General features: G+C 57.4%; 1 protein-coding gene across 3 annotated transcripts in view; it reads right to left on the bottom strand.

The window, feature by feature from the left end:
* The window catches only part of STK32B (serine/threonine kinase 32B), a 188965-nt gene that overhangs the window by 14027 nt on the left and 158431 nt on the right, over positions 1-16507 (bottom strand). For all 3 annotated transcript variants that reach the window (XM_037046033.1, XM_037046025.1, XM_037046030.1), the window contains 2 exons: positions 15460-15497; positions 2696-2785 (listed from right to left, as the gene is read on the bottom strand). In XM_037046033.1, coding sequence (XP_036901928.1) covers positions 2696-2785; positions 15460-15497 — 128 coding nt within the window. The remainder of the gene's footprint in view (positions 1-2695; positions 2786-15459; positions 15498-16507) is intronic.

Below are 16507 nucleotides of genomic sequence, written 5' to 3'. Positions count from 1 at the left end.
ATGAAATCATGCTGGGCAGCATCGGCCACTCGGGAACGGCGGATCAAACCTGCTGCCCACAGGCCGGGACGGCTGGCGGAAACGGCGGCAACCACAGCAGGGCGGCCCGGACAGGGTGGAGGTGGAGCTCTGCGGGGGAGGCGGAGGTGGACCGGCCTCTCTGGGACACGGGTTGGCAGCTCCTCGGGAAGTTACACGCCGACTTTCACGTAGCCCGCGGACGCCCTGCTAGGTCACCGTTCTAGAGAATGGAGAACGTAAGTTCTCATAAAAACCTGTGTGCAAACGTTCACAGTGGCTCCATTCAAAATTATGTAAAACTAGGAACAGCTCAAATGCCTTCTGGCTGCGACGGACAAACAAGCTGTGCGTTCGCCCAGTGGGGCTCTGCTTGGCCATGAAAAGGAACAAGGGACCAAGACACACGACGACATGCATGGGTCTCATCGAGAACCACATCGTTCTAGGTGAGGAAAGCCAGAGTCAAACGCTGCAGACAATATGGCTCCATTTGTGTGACTTTCTGGAACAGTCACAACAACAGGGGTAGGAAGCTGGTCACTGGCTGCTGGGCACTGGGACGAGGGGATTCTGGAGGTGATGGAAGGTTCTCTACCATCACTGTGGTGCTGGTTATACGACGGCAGGTGTGTGTGCGAGTTCATGAAATTATATGCTACAAGAGTACACTGCACTGCATGAAGTTTGTTCCTCGAAAATAAACACTTCAAGCTACATGTTTATCCGTTTGATGATTTTTAAAGGGATCGTCTCCCTAACAAGCGGCCAAACCAGTGAGGGCAGAGACCTTGTCTACTGGTTCACAGATGTATCTTTGGCCCCTAGAACACGGCCTGGCACACAGAAGGTGATCAGTAAATCCGTTGGTTGGATGGATGGATGGATGGATGGATGGATGAGTAGATGGATGGATTGACAGATGGATGGATGGACAGACAACAGCTTCTCAGGAAAGACACTGAGTGCTGGAGCCTCCCTAGCCTGGGTCAGAATGCTGCCTCCGTCTCTCCCTCTGGGCCGCCGGGCCGCCAACCCCACTAGCCCCCACCATTCCAACCAAAGAGGATGAGCCACCGCCATGGTGGCTCCACACCACCCTTGTTTGCTCACTGCGGGTGTTTGGGGACAGGAACCAGCATTTGATGAGCACGGATGAGGCACAAGCCCCACGCTCCCCCCAAGCACCCACCATCCCCCAGGGGACCCAGCTCCAGTATAAATTGTGTGCATCAGGGCAGGTAAGGAGATTCACCCGAGTTCGCCCAGCTGCTAAGGGGTAGACCCGGGAAGCCCTCACATCACCAGGCCCTGCCCTGGCAGGTCTGGTTACCTATCTGTGTCTCCAAGGCCACACGCAAGGTGGATCCTGTGGGTTTGATCTTGACTGTGGCCAGCACTGAACTTCCTGCGGCCTCCCAAGGCTCTTACCAGGGCACTGAAGATCCTCATGCTCCAGCCCGTCTCACCCCTCCCTCCCCACCCCCTCTTGCTCTCTAAGCTACAAAGTAACGGAATGGCCAGGCTCTCCGAGCACACCACATTGTTTCTGTGCTTTGTGCCTTTGCGCTGGCTCTTCCCTCTGTTGGAAATGGCCTCTCCTTATCCGTCCCCAACAAGCCACCTCTAGGTCTTCTCGAGAAGGGGACTCCGTCGTGACCATGACCGTGGCCTGTTGACATCTGCCCTACACATCAGTCTACCCCACCAGACAGGGAGCCTGAGGCTGGTGCACACCGCCCCTCTGAGCCCGGGGACTCCTGGGTGCGCTCCGTAACTGTCTGCTCCATTTGGGGGCCGAACCCACAACACAGTCATGTGCCCTGATTGGGAACCAAACCGGTGACCTTTGGCTTCGTGGGACGACGCCTAACCAATGAGCCACATGGGCCAGGGCCTGAGCTACTAAGTTTTGACATGGCTTGTTACTCAGCAATCAGGAATTAATGCAGACATCAAGAACTAAGAACTAATAAAAACATTAATAAAATTGTACAAGACATAAAAGAACAATGTAAGTTAGAATCTAAAACCTCAGAAATCAGGCAAGAGAACTCAGGAAAAAATTAAAAATGAAGGGAAATTATTCCATTAATATCTCCTTCATTAGAAAGCACATGAAGTAAATACAGACAACAGACAATGCTTTAAAAGAAAGAGAAAGAAAAATGAGGAAAAGTTAAACCAATGGAGGAAGAGCTAAGAAAGATTTGAAAACGATCAGTCTTGAAGGCTGGCAAAGAAGACCCAACATGCAGATATTAGGCGTCCTCCTTAAAGGAAACGAAAGGAGACGGAACGCTGACCAAGAAGACGACGTCCACCAAAAGTCAGGAAGGAAAGCCACCCTGCAGGCACACGCTGCGCACCTAAGCCTGTAGGCCCAAGTGACGGACACCAGCGCTACGGTCTGGCAGCGCCCACGGATGCTGATCAAAAGGAAGGAAGGGCTTGTTCACTCATTCGTTTGTTTTTCCCTAAGCCCGGCGGGGCAGGGGTTCTTAGGAGACAGAGGGGAAGGTGTTCCTGGCAGGAAGGCGGCGTGGGGAGAGCCCGACAGTGTCGGAGAGCACAGCACGAACTGGGGACAGTGGGGGCACAGGGCATGGAACAGGGGATGCACACTGAGGCCCCAGCCCCCGGGCAGCTCCCACCCCGAAGGGGCCCGGACACTCACCCATGTAGGGCTTGGTCCCGGCCATGGAAGAAGCCTTCTCTGCCCCTTTCACAACTGTGGCGATGTTGAAGTCTGTGATGTGGACGTGTCCTGGGCAGAGAGAGAGAGAGCCGGTTAGTAGGGGCTGCAGGTGGCGGGGCCTTCCCGTGCTACTGAAGGCTGCGGTCTGCGAGGTGCCGTGCAGGGAGAAACCGCTAGAACCGCCACTTATATTTGCTTTTTGTCTGATACTTTGAAAACAGCTGTTTCTCTTTTTCTTTTTTGCAGCATTATTCACAGTAGCCAAGATAGGGAAACAGCCTAACAACCTAAGTGTTTCCAAAATTGCAAATGGTGAAGAATGTGGTATGTCAATGCCATGAAGTATTATTCAGCCATGAAAAAGGACACCTGCCTTTGGTGACAATGTGGGTGGACCTGGAGGACCTTATGCTAAGTGAAATAAGTCAGGCAGAAAGACAAATACATACTGCAGGAGAGCACTTACACGCCAAGTCTAAAAAAAATGAACTCACACAGAGGGTAGAAAGAACTTGCCAGGCACTAGGGGTGGGGCAATGGGGGGAGGTTGGTAAAGGGCCTGAACTCTGAGCTGTGAGATGAACAAGGTCTGAGCATCTGGTGGGAAACACAGTGACCACGGCTGATGACACTGCTGGGTCACTGAAATTTGCCAAGGGTAGAACGTAAATGTTCATACCTACGTTTATTTCATGTGCAAGTTTCATAGTACAATTTTGGTGGTCCATGCATAGTACCTATAAATAACGAATCTATTTACACTGAGGACACGACAAAAGCAATTACAGATCGAAAGTGTAGAGGCACCAACCCAGAGAGGGAAGCTCCTGGTAAATAAGAGACAGGTCCACCTTGACTCCGGGTCAGGGAAACTGTGAGTGACCACGGCTGGGGTGGCACACAGAGAGGACTCTCACACCCAGGGGACACTCTTGTCCCCAGTCTCTCTGCTGTGGTCAGTGGAGGTCTCAGGACTGTATCTGACCATTTTAGTGGGGAGGGGCTGGGGGTTGAGATCTTCCTCCAGCCAGCCTACTGGGATGTGAGCAGACCGGGTGCTCCCACAGGCAGGTGTTTAGACCCCCATGAAGGAAGGGGAGGGGGCTGGAGATAGGACGTGGGGAAAGGGGGTAAGGGGAGAAGGGAAGGAGAGGCAGGGGGCTCCTGAGGGGGCGGTGCTGGCTCTCTAGGGAACCTGGAGCATAAACACCCAGCCTGGAGACCCTCGAACACCAGATATAAGTGCCCTCACATTCTTTCCAATTTGTTGTCACAGGCTGTGAACATGGCTGGTTGGACTGTCACATGTGAGACACATTTGGGATGGAGGGACTTTCATACATAGGTGGGTGGCATGCACAAAGCTGGCTTTGGGGGGACTTGCAGGGCACCTCTAAGTGAGGAGTCCTGTTGAGGGGCCCCTGAGAGAGGCGTGTCTGATGCCATTAGCCATGGTGGACAGAAAAAGCACCAGCAGGTCCACAGCCAAATCCCAGGTGTCGGCTCAGCTACCTGCACTGACGTGTGAAGGGCCACGCTGCCTGGCACTGTGTCCAGGACCCTGGGTGTGACACGGCCATGAGATGCTCGGGGATGACCAGCAGGCCCCTTTAGTGTGTGGACTCTGCCGGGAGCCCTTCCTGGCCCACGCCCCGTGTCCCACCCAGGCAGGGTCCCTAGCGTGTCTGCAGCCTGCAGCAGCCTCCAGGGCTGGGCTGAGCAGCTCTGCCATGGGTTAATACGCCCACAGTCCTGCCTGCAGCCAGGCTGTGCTGGGCAGGGCTTGGGGGCATAGACTTGAAGCTTGACAGCCTTGGTTTTGGTCTCAGGTTTGTTGCAACCCAGTGGGGGTCAGTGAAAACTGGGGAGATGATTTTCCAGGGGGATCAGGAAATGAAGAGTCGTCTTTGTTTCAGGAGCTACTTAAAGTGAGATTCTGTGACAGGACCCCTAGAACTGGAGCAGCCTTATGCTGTCACAAAGCAAGGCAGCCTGGAAATGAAGCCTGTTCACGGAGAAGCTAGAGCTGCAAGGATACCAAGAATGGGGCTAGAGCTTGATCAAGCCCTGCCTGAAGCTGTATCCACTGGTCTTTAGTTCTGCCAGCTGAAAAACACCCTTTATTGCTTAGGACAGCTCAAGTAGGGGCTTTGTTCCTTGTCACACACTGCAGGTGTCCCTCTGAGACAGCCACTCACTATGAGACTTGGACAACTTTGTCCACTTTGTCATCCTCTGGTTCCTGATCTAGGGTGTGGAGCTAATATTAATAAGCAGCTTGCAGGGTACTTTAAGGCATTAAACAGGGTGGTGAGGGATGGAGAACGTGACATTTGAGCAAAGGCAGGAAGAAGAGAGGCAGCAAGCCACTGAGCCACTGGGGAAGAGTGTGGCAGTCACACAGGTCCTGCAAGGGACCAGCAGTGGGTTCAGAGAAGAACAGGAAGGGCCAACTGTGCAGGGCCCTCTAGACTGAGGATATTTACCCCAAGGAAGACCAGGGGTGACACAATCCAACTCACTTTGGGACATCATGTCGACTGCTGTGACCGGATGGCAGGGCCAGGGCCTAAGCGGGGGGCTGATGCTGAGGGAGAGGAACGCACCCCCATCAGGCTAAGCCTCTGTGACTGAGGGCTGCGTGACTGGTCCTGTGTGGGCATCAAATCTCCAGTCCATCCTGGAAGTACTCTCCTTACGAGGGTATGGTGTCCTCATTTTACAGGAGAGTAGCCTGAACTTCCAGAGACCAGTGACCTGTGCGAGGTTACGCAGCTGCAGGTGGAGAAGCCGCACTTTGTCTCCAGGTCCCCTCCCCCTGCCACACTCTGTCCCGTTGAGGGGACAGCCCCGCTCTGCCCTGCTTCCTCCTGGCCCTGGGGGCCCGGACGCTGGGGAACCTCTGAAGCCGACTGCTGGTGACACCGAGTTCAGGCCCAGCAGGTGTGACAGACGGCAGAATTCCACTTCTGTTCTTCTCAGCACCATGAGGAGCTGTAGCTTCCCCGAGTGTTTCCTTTAACGGTTGAGAAACACGTGGGAGAGCGAAAATTAGTGCCTTGGAAGGTCTCCGAGGACTTCCTTCTGGGAGAACGGAGACTGACTATAAAATGTGCCAATATGAACCAAATTTTAGGCTGTTTGCTTTGCAAAAGTTGAAAACATTCTCTTCTCTCTTCAGAGAGAAGGAGCCCCGGGTACTGTGTGGGGCCCATCAGTACAAGTTCTGACGAGTATCACTCGTCAGTATTCACGCCGTTGGCCCTGCCGATGCACCCTGCACTCCTCACGCTCCTCTCCTTTCTCCGCATGCATGGAGACCCGTGTCACGTCCAAACCTTTGCCAGCATTTGGAATGCTTTCCCTCCCCCTCTGCCTGGCGGACTCCCACTCATTTTTCCAAAGCTAGCCTAACAGTTATGTTACTGAGACATGCATATCAGCCTTTGCTTACATACCTCCACTAACCAGAAACTCACTACTGCAGAGAGTGGTCTCTGACTGTGTCTTTGTCTGTCAGTTTGGACTACAAGACAAGGTATCATTCATAGAAACATCCATGTTTGTTTCTCACAGGACTGGGGCTGGAAGTCTGCGATTGGGGTGCCAGCCTGGCGGGGTGCCAGCCTGGTGGAGAGCCAGCACAGGAGCTGGGATGAGGGAAGGTGCTGTGTGCATTACCTTCTGCCTGGTCTCCCTCTCATTGCACTTGAATTGGGGGTAAAGTCTGGGAACATCTGCCCCTACCTTGGCTGGTCTACAGGGTCCACCACAAGCCTAAGCCAGAGCTCAGAGTGGTGCTGATGAAGAGAAAGATCTGGAAGCCCAAGAGAGCTGAAATCAGGTCTATGGGTGGGCCCAGCCACCCCAGCTGCCCCTCCGCACTGCTCATAGTGACCGCACTTCCGGGAGCGATGTCATGCGATGTAGTGCAGGCCTCCTGTCTTCCGCTCAGGACCATACACAGGCACTCCCTCCTCCATCCACCCCCCTGCCCACCCCACTTATCTTCATGGGATCACACAGAACTCATCGCAGGGTGGCAGCAAAAGGAAAGAGGAATCGTACTGAATGCCCCGCACAAGCTTGTCCACGCTCCGTCGTCTGGCAGCAGTGGGGGCGGCTGTTTCCCAGTTTGCCCTGCCCAGTAAGAGGACGGACAATTCTGCTCTCCCTCCGCTCCCTTTGACTTCACTTCCTCCTTGTCCTGGCCAATGGGTAGGACAGGAGAGCGTCCCACCTCATCTGTGTGCTCCCGGCTCCCCTGTGCAGAGGGGAGCAGTGGAAAACACGCAGGGAGAAGAAACCGATGCCTCTGGGACTCCCTGAGCAGCCGTGCTGAGATTTCAGGCACTTGTCCTCCTGTCCCCCGACCCGTTTCAACACTATGGGTATTGTGCTTTCACAGAGCCTGCCCGGCACTTGCACCCCATTCAATGTTACAGGGAAACCACCCTGTCCAAGGCTTTTGATGTTAAGCCTGTAGTCTTCTGGGTTAATTACTTATTGCAGCACAGCCAGGGCTACGTGACCCACACACTTCCCTTCCACTCTCTGCGAGGCATGAAGTTTCATGCCATCGTGTTAACCACAGTGAATAACATTTGCAGAGAAGTTCCATAAGCATGACCCCCTCTCTGCAAGGACCCTGTGGGGTACCGTGCTAGAGACTACATTCTGACACTCGGCATCCTTTTCCAGTCCGTCCTTTCCTACCTCCTGGATCACAGGGGCAGGAAGAGGAGAACCACATTTCCTGACTCTCTTGCAGCTAGGGTCCTGGAAGATTCGGGCTCTGCTGATGAGATGCACCCGGGAGGTTTGGGAGGTAGAAAGAACAAAGAGGCTGTTTTCTGGGGACACAGCCAGGGATGAGCAGGCTCAACGGATGGGGGCAGGACTTCTGTTACCATTGTCTTGTCTCCTCCCTCACAGTGTAAAGGGCTGAGGAAGTTGCTCCTTAACCAGCGTCCCACACCCAGAATTCAAGCCCCAGGGTCCTACTTCATTAAGCTGCTTTCTCTTGAGGACACTCAAGGCCAGATAAGTAAGAAGAACTGAATAAGGACAAGCAGCTGCCCAGGCGTGGAGCTGCCTCCGCCCCCAGAAACGGGCTGGCCAAACCACTGCTTTCCCCACAGGGTCCCCACCACCTTCCCTGACCCATCCCAGCTGCGAAGCTCCTCTCCACACAAGGTGCTCCGGAGGCCAGGGGCCTGCCCTCTGTGGCTCCCGCCCAGCATCAAACACCACTCTAGGGACAGGGAGCCATGAAAAATCACCACCAGGCAAAGCTGGAATCAGGACCCCTGTTGGCGAAAACCTAGAAGCCTAAAATGTGCCAAGGACAGGTTTGAGCTCAGTACATCCTTAGGCCCCGCCCACTCTCTCCTCACTGTCCATGGAGGCGGGGTGGTTACGGGAAGGGCCCATTGGAACACATGGGGCCCTGCTCAGCCTGGCTCTGCCCGAGCTCCTGCTGGCAGGCGCAGCACCCTCTGGTCCTCCAGCTCTCGGTCTCACCCCGCAGCCAGTCACCTCGCCAAGGAGGGGTCTGGGCGGTGAGGCCTCCTCTCTCCAGGGCCCTTTGGACTCACACAGACTCAAGCCTTCGTCAGCAGTGAGGGTGACACTCTGGCATCCATCTGCCACTGCATTGTCCTATTTTGTATTTGTTAGGGCCCCATAAATACAAAAGGCAGGGCTGTGATGGGTGGATTCGTACCTCTGTCCCCAGTTTAGAGACGGAAGCCCTAGTCTCCGGCCCCAGGACCACAGAGTGGGGCCTTGTTCGGAAACAGTACGGCTGCTGATTGAACGAGTTATGATGAGCCCACACTGAAATATGGCGGGCCTGTGTCAATGCACCTGGTGTGTGCACAGAGAGGGGCCGACTGGACACACACATGCACACACATGCACACACACATGCATGCATGAGGAGGATGCCTGGGAGCTGGGATGACGTGGGAGCAATGTGGCAGGGGCTGCCTGACTCCCCAACCTCAGACTTTCTGCTCCCTGCCTGTGAGAACGAGTCCTGGTGTTTGAGCCCCAGGCTCCATGGGACTGGGTCACAGCAGAAACTGAGACGGGGCTACTTTCTGGGGGCCCTCACATCACCCCAGAGCCAGTGCCAGACAACTGGGCAGCCCCTCGGCTCCATTTCGCTCCACAGAAACCACCGGGACGGCGCTGGTCCACCTGCCCTGGGCCAGTGGGATGTTCGGACTCTCCTACAACATTGAACTTCACAGACACTTCCCTCCCAGCAGCCTTCTGAAAAGAATCCCATGCCACCTCCCCTCCCCAACCCCACACACAAGGGCAAACCCACAGTAGCTTTTAATGGCATTCCTACACTTCCTCCTTAAACTCTTGGAGTCCCATCAGGAATAGTGACCCCTCAACGTCAGCTCCTCAGGCTCAGCAGAAACACTTGTACTCCCTACTGGTCAGGGTGGTGCCCCCCACTTTGTCCCTCCGCCTCCTTCTCTGTGGCTCCAACCCCTGCACTGAGGATTCAGGAGCAAGACCTGCCTGGTTTGGCCCTTCCCGGAGCCCCCGCTTCCTGGCGCGGTGGCGATGGGCTCTCCCTGTTTTCACCAGGGAGGAGGGGGTGTTAATGAGCCACCACTGCTTTGGGGAGCACGCATCCCATTTGTCAACAGATATGACAGCGACAGATGGGAGGCCATTCTCTTACATGCGTCTCGTTAGTGTGAACGCTCTCAGTGTGGTCCATGAATAGAAACTGGAGGCAGAGAGGAGCCAGCAGATGGGGGACAGCCGCCATGAAACACACAGCCTGTTACTCGCGGTCCCTAAGAGGAGGGGCGTGCCGTGGCATTGGCGGGGACACACGGGGAAGCCCAGGGGTTGTTGCGAGACAGAGGGCGGGGCAGGGGACTGTGGGCAAGAGCCTTTCTGGTAGTTTCTGCGGGAGAGAATGGGTGAGGCAGGGTATGCAGGCTCAGGTTGGCNCACGCGTCCCATTTGTCAACAGATATGACAGCGACAGATGGGAGGCCGTTCTCTTACATGCGTCTTGTTAGTGTGAACGCTCTCAGTGTGGTCCATGAATAGAAACTGGAGGCAGAGAGGAGCCGGCAGATGGGAGACAGCCGCCATGAAACACACAGCCTGTTACTCGCGGTCCCTAAGAGGAGGGGTGTGCCGTGGCATTGGCGGGGACACACGGGGAAGCCCAGGGGTTGTTGCGAGACAGAGGGCGGGGCAGGGGACTGTGGGCAAGAGCCTTTCTGGTAGTTTCTGCGGGAGAGAATGGGTGAGGCAGGGTATGCAGGCTCAGGTTGGCTCCCCTGAAGACTGTCGGGGCTCTGGGGTGCAGGGGCTGTCGGGGTGTCTGGCACCTGGCCTCGTGATGACGAGGGCAGGGGATGGTGGCCTAGAGTGTGAAGCAGCCAAGCATCAGAGTGCAGCAAATAGTGAGTTCTGCAGGTCACAGCCCCACCATGGGAAAGTCAGAAATGTGGTGGGGGGAACCTCATGGCCTTCTGAGGGCAAAGCTTTCTCACTTGCCCTCAGGAATACCAGGCCTCCCAATGCTCTGTCGACCCCACTCATGCTGCAGGATCCCACATGGACATATCCCCTCCTCCAGGAAGCCCTCCGTCCACCCTCCATCCCAGCCTCGCTGACTTTCTGCTGTTGCACAGCCCACCCCCACTGGTCCCAGCACTGACCCTGCTGTGTCAGAATGGCCTCTATCCTTCTGCCACTCCCTCGGCCCTGGCTCCACTTCAGAAACACTGGGGAACTAAGAAACCCCAGCGCCCAGCCCTGGTCTCTGTGGGTGCACTTGGCTTTGGTACATTTTACAGTTCCTGGGTGATGTGTAGCCCAGGCTGAGAGCCATCTCCCCAGACCACGAAGTCCTTGACCATGGTGGCTCTGTGTCCTTTGGCTACCTGGCCCACTCCAAGAGTGAAGGGGCACTTTCCTGGATATGGAGGACAGAGCTGCCCATGAACTCTAAACAAAGGCCCTTGGGGACCCCCAGGGCACCATGCAGGCACTGCTCTCCCCTCCCTGACTGTGTCTCTTCTCCCGCCTGTGGGAGGTGAGCTACAGGAGAGAGAGTAGCCACCAAGTCTGAAATGCCCACTGTACCCCCCGGGCAGGCAGCCCTTCCGTTTCCACCGGCCTCTCCCAGACAACTGCTCGGAAGACCACACTCTCCCCACTGGATCACCCTGTGGCCACGTAACACGCAGTGTCCTCGCTCTGACTTCAGTCAGGTCATGGGACTTGCTTCGCCCACGGGGCAAATGTGACGCAGGTGGAGGCTTTCCCTGCTCTGGCTTCTGCTGTGGCCACATAGGACCACATGGGACTGCCCTGCCAGAGGGGGGCCATGTGAAGCAGGCTGGTGTACCAGCCGGCAGCCAGGTGACCCTCAGACGGGCCAGTGAGCACGGCCAATACCCCCAGGGCTGCCTGGCTGGGCCCACCTGACCTCTGTCTTAGGAGCGAGCCCTGCCTACAAGAGCTCAACCCCACGGACCTGGGAGCACCATGGCGCTTCTCATTCACACCATCAAGGCCACGGTGCTGCTCCTCACCCAGCCCCACAGTTCTGACAGGAAGTGAGGGCGATCCTCGGCCTTTCATGATGATTCAAGTCCATTTCCTCCAGCCCTTTGCCCTGGGCCCAGATCACACTCAACTCTTCCCTCCCACCTCTTCCTTGATGCTATGTCTCCCTTCAGCGCCACCTTCCCCCGGGGTTGGTCTCTCTCTGTTTCTGCTACGTAGCCGAGAGACCCCCGATCTCCGAGAGAATCAAAGCGCCCGCTGTGGGAGATGAGACCCAGCCCGGGGGTTGGAGAGCCAAGCAGGCCTGGGGGGCGGAGCTGCATCTGCGAGAGCTGGGGACCGTGTGTGGGCAGCGGGTTCTGAACATTATGAATAAACTATTCATGCCTTTATTCGACGATGCTTGTATTTCATTGTAAACACCGCCAACCAGCCTGTTCTCTGAAAAAGCACTTCAGGGGAGCAACAATCAAACTCTTGAAGGAGCCACACACAGCTCTCTGTTGGGCCACCTGTGCTGTGACGCAGTCACCGAAAGGTGACAGGGATGTAATGCTCGGCACAACGGCCACAGCTAACAATACCAGCTTGTCCATTTGACACCTGCTGAGGGCGTAAGTCTTACACGTGCTCACCACACACGAGAAAACAGTGACTGCGTGAGGTGAAGGACGTGCCCACTAACTTCACTGCAGTAGTCATTTCACACGTACACGTACCACGCCGCACCACCTAAAGATACGATTTTGAATTCCCAATCATGACTCAGTGAGGCTGGGGAAAGGAGGGCAGCCATGGCTAAGGAAACAACTGGAAAGCTGATGGGCGTCTCGGTCACAGCTCAGGGGAAGGAGGGCCCTGTCTGCTGGGGGAGGAGACTTGTGTATCTGAGAATGCCCTGTACTGCCCACGAAGGCTCTGGCCAGGACAAGGGAGGCAGGTAATAAGCCATTCACTCCTTAGTATAAAGTAGTGCGGTTAGCACTCTGCCCCAACGCTTAGCGGAGACACTTGATGAAACAGGAGCTTGGAGAAGAGGGAGCAGGGCGGGTCCAGAGGCTCCCAGGGAGTCTACAGGGACTGCAGAAGAAGGCAGGCTGGGGCCTGTGCGAGTCTCATGGGAGGTGGCGAAGGATGGGGGCTCAGAGTGGAGGGCTCTGGGAGGAAAGTGAGAAAGGATGGCGGTCGGAGATTGAGGACAAGGGCAGAAAGGGAGGGGAAGGGATGGATGGATGGGGACCTGGAGGTTGAAAATGAAGAAGCACAGAGAAGGTGGGGGTGTGGGAGCGCTGTGGCCAGGCTGTTCGGACAGGGCGGGAACTCCGACATCAGCAATGCCCGGGTGCCCCACAGGCTCTCTGGGTGTCTATCCTCATCAACGCAATGGTGGAATTATTCCCATGACCTTCTGTTCCTGCCTTAATTTTGCTTCTGAACATTTGCCTAGGGCCTGAAAGGCCTTTGTCCAGCAGTCCCCCTCTGTCATTAGGGGAGGTCCCTGAGCATGTTGCCCAGGGCCCACCCTCTGGGTCCCTGGCTCCCAGACAGTCTCCCACTTCCCCTGGCCCTGCCCTGAGCAGGGAAGGGACAGGGAGAGGCTGGGTGACAGAAGCCCTCCTGCTGGCACACTCCCTGGTCCTGTCTTGGACCTTCACGTCCCCTGCAAGGTGCTACCACTTCTGTTTTGTTTCTGGGGAAGCCGGGGCTCAGAGGGGTGGGGCATCTTGGCCCGGGACACACAGCTAGTTGGGGGGTCAGCAGAGCTCACGTCTGGGCTTCCTGACTCTTAGATACAAACGGAGGACCTGCATCGGCACCCGAGCTCTGCCCAGTTCCCTGGCATCTCCAGGCCGCCCCTGACCTTCTATTCAGGAGCACGGGGACTCCAGCCCACTGCCCTGCAGTGCTCAGTCAGGTCTCAGTGGCCGCCAGGAGATTTGAGCCCGGGTGGCCCCCCCAGGCCCAACGCCCAGGGGCTCACACAATGCGACAGGCCCCTGAGATACTCTGGCAGCACATCCGGCTTCTACAGGGGCTTCAAGAAGGAGCCACGGCCTCGGCCTGTGGGGGAAGGGGAAGGAGTCCGGAGGAGCTAAGTAGAAGAGGCAGCGCTTCAGAAAAATCCCCAGTGCTCTCTCCAGCCTCCCCTCCCCTGTCCCAAAAGCCCGTGGGGACAGCCAGCGAATGCAGTCTCCGAGCTGCAGAGCCACCACTGGCCTTGACCATAGGTGCACCGTTGGGCCGTGCCCCAGACCCGGTCCTGCCGTGGCTGGGGGCCACCTCCCTGGGCTAACCCGGAGCACTGAGCCTGGCTCACTGAAGCAGGTTCCAAGTCTCCCTGCACACTCCCACCAGACTGAAGTCGGGAACCTGCTGCCACGGAGCCTGCTTCTCCGCATGTGGCCCGAGGACCAGTGGAGCCGGCTCACCTGGGAGCCTCAGAGATGCAGGGTCTTGGCCCTACTTCTGACCGACGGGGCTGGTTTAACCCAGTGGCCTGGCTTCGTGCACCCACAAAAGCTTGAGGGACCAGGTGACACAGGCTCTGTGGAGGGCTGATTCCTAATTTCTGGCTCGCTGGCCGCACACCGTCCCACCCAACCCCCAGACGGCCTGGAAGGTAGCACCTCTCTCCCCATCTGGCAGGTGGCACCGAGGCTCAGAGAGGTGAGCCATTTTCCGGAACCACCGGCCCACAGGTGGGGGCACTGGGGGAGAAACCCTGGGGTTCTCCCACCCTCTGTCACCCCGATATCTGCCTGGCCGTCCTCCCCAGGTCGCCAATATCCATGTCTTCAACGTGAATCCTTGAAAGACACTCCCCTTGGCGAGACATGGACCAGCACTTCCCACAGATGCTCGCCCGCCAGCACCGAAACTCCGAAGAGGCTTCCCACTCCATCCTGAAATCGCCTCACTGGGACCCCCCACCTCCCCGGGCCTCCCTCTTCCCCATCGCCTGCACAGCGCCCCCCGTAGGCCTACCGTGCTCGTCCAGGAGGATGTTGTCTGGCTTGATGTCTCTGCAACAGAAAAGAGAGAGGCTGAAAACAATGCCTGGTGCCACTGACAAGCATGCAGCGAACGCGGCACTCCGGGACATAGGCCCCGCAGCACCCCGCCAGCCAGCCGGCCAGCCTGCCCGGGTGTGAGGCCTGGGCCAGAGCAGGCAGTGACGGATGCAGTCCCAGGGCACCTGCAGTCTTCCTCCTCCTGTTTCCTGGGGCTGCGAGCGGGCTGTGTGAGCGGTTTTCCCCGGAACATTCCTGACGATTTCTGGCCTCTCGCATCCCCGTGGTGAGCACCTCCCTGAGCACGTGGTCTCTGCCAGCAGGTGTAGGCGCTTCCCCTCCCGGATGTCATGAACCCCCCACCTTGCTGGACATGCCTCCTGCACCGCTGTCTCCTGTCTGTGGACATGGGAGCTGAGGCTCAGGGAGGGCCGGTGATGTGTGCGGGTCTGGACGTGCCCAGGCAGGGCTGCCACACCCAGCCCTCCGCCAGGGCGCTGTGGTCGGCCAGTGAGGAGGGCCTGGCCTCTCTAAAGGGTTGTAAAAACCAAACCGAACCACCAGCAGCAGCAGCAACGAAAGGGAATGTACCACAGAGACCACCAGGGCCCTAAAGCGTTTAATGTCTGCCCTTTGGGAAGACAGAGCCTTTTTAGGGGTGCACGGCTAGCCACGGGCAGGAAAGCTGGGCCAGGGAGTTTCAGGGTCCGCTCCTCACCACAGTAGCAGGGCCCCCACCTCCCCAGTTGTGCTGTTGAGGGAGGGGCTCTGCCTGTTCACCGCTACACTCATGGTGCCCGGTGGGAGCAGACTCGGGCAACAGAAAACCACACCAGGCGGCAGTTCACGCAGAAAAACGGACCGGACTCGGGCTGTCCAAGTAGGGGAGCAANCACTGGGGGAGAAACCCTGGGGTTCTCCCACCCTCTGTCACCCCGATATCTGCCTGGCCGTCCTCCCCAGGTCGCCAATATCCATGTCTTCAACGTGAATCCTTGAAAGACACTCCCCTTGGCGGGACATGGACCAGCACTTCCCACAGATGCTCGCCCGCCAGCACCGAAACCCCAAAGAGGCTTCCCACTCCATCCTGAAATCGCCTCACTGGGACCCCCCACCTCCCCGGGCCTCTCTCTTCCCCATCGCCTGCACAGCGCCCCCCCGTAGGCCTACCGTGCTCGTCCAGGAGGATGTTGTCTGGCTTGATGTCTCTGCAACAGAAAAGAGAGAGGCTGAAAACAATGCCTGGTGCCACTGACAAGCATGCAGCGAACGCGGCACTCCGGGACATAGGCCCCGCAGCACCCCGCCAGCCAGCCGGCCAGCCTGCCCGGGTGTGAGGCCTGGGCCAGAGCAGGCAGTGACGGATGCAGTCCCAGGGCACCTGCAGTCTTCCTCCTCCTGTTTCCTGGGGCTGCGAGCGGGCTGTGTGAGCAGTTTTCCCCGGAACATTCCTGACAATTTCTGGCCTCTCGCGTCCCCGTGGTGAGCACCTCCCTGAGCACGTGGTCTCTGCCAGGAGGCGTAGGTGCTTCCCCTCCCGGATGTCATGAACCCCCCACCTTGCTGGACATGCCTCCTGCACCGCTGTCTCCTGTCTGTGGACATGGGAGCTGAGGCTCAGGGAGGGCCGGTGATGTGTGCGGGTCTGGACGTGCCCAGGCAGGGCTGCCACACCCAGCCCTCCGCCAGGGCGCTGTGGTCGGCCAGTGAGGAGGGCCTGGCCTCTCTAAAGGGTTGTAAAAACCAAACCGAACCACCAGCAGCAGCAGCAACGAAAGGGAATGTACCACAGAGACCACCAGGGCCCTAAAGCGTTTAATGTCTGCCCTTTGGGAAGACAGAGCCTTTTTAGGGGTGCACAGCCAGCCACGGGCAGGAAAGCTGGGCCAGGGAGTTTCGGGGTCCGCTCCTCGCCACAGTAGCAGGGCCCCCACCTCCCCAGTTGTGCTGTTGAGGGAGGGGCTCTGCCTGTTCACCGCTACACTCATGGTGCCCGGTGGGAGCAGACTCGGGCAACGGAAAACCACACCAGGCGGCAGTTCACGCAGAAAAACGGACCGGACTCGGGCTGTCCAAGTAGGGGAGCACCATGCCCTCATAGAACAGTCTCAATCCCACATACGACACGCAAAAGCAGGGTTCACAGCCACGGAGCGGGTGGGGGCTGGGGGTGGACAATGACTGACAGGAAACCTGCGGGTGAGGGGATGCTGGCTCA

Source organism: Sturnira hondurensis, unplaced genomic scaffold, assembly GCF_014824575.4.
Source record: "Sturnira hondurensis isolate 20B ecotype Veracruz unplaced genomic scaffold, ASM1482457v3 Scaffold0000780, whole genome shotgun sequence".
NCBI classification, from domain to species: Eukaryota; Metazoa; Chordata; class Mammalia; order Chiroptera; family Phyllostomidae; genus Sturnira; species Sturnira hondurensis.
The sequence above is the reverse complement of the archived record's forward strand: the minus strand, read 5'-3'. Positions and strand labels throughout refer to the sequence as shown.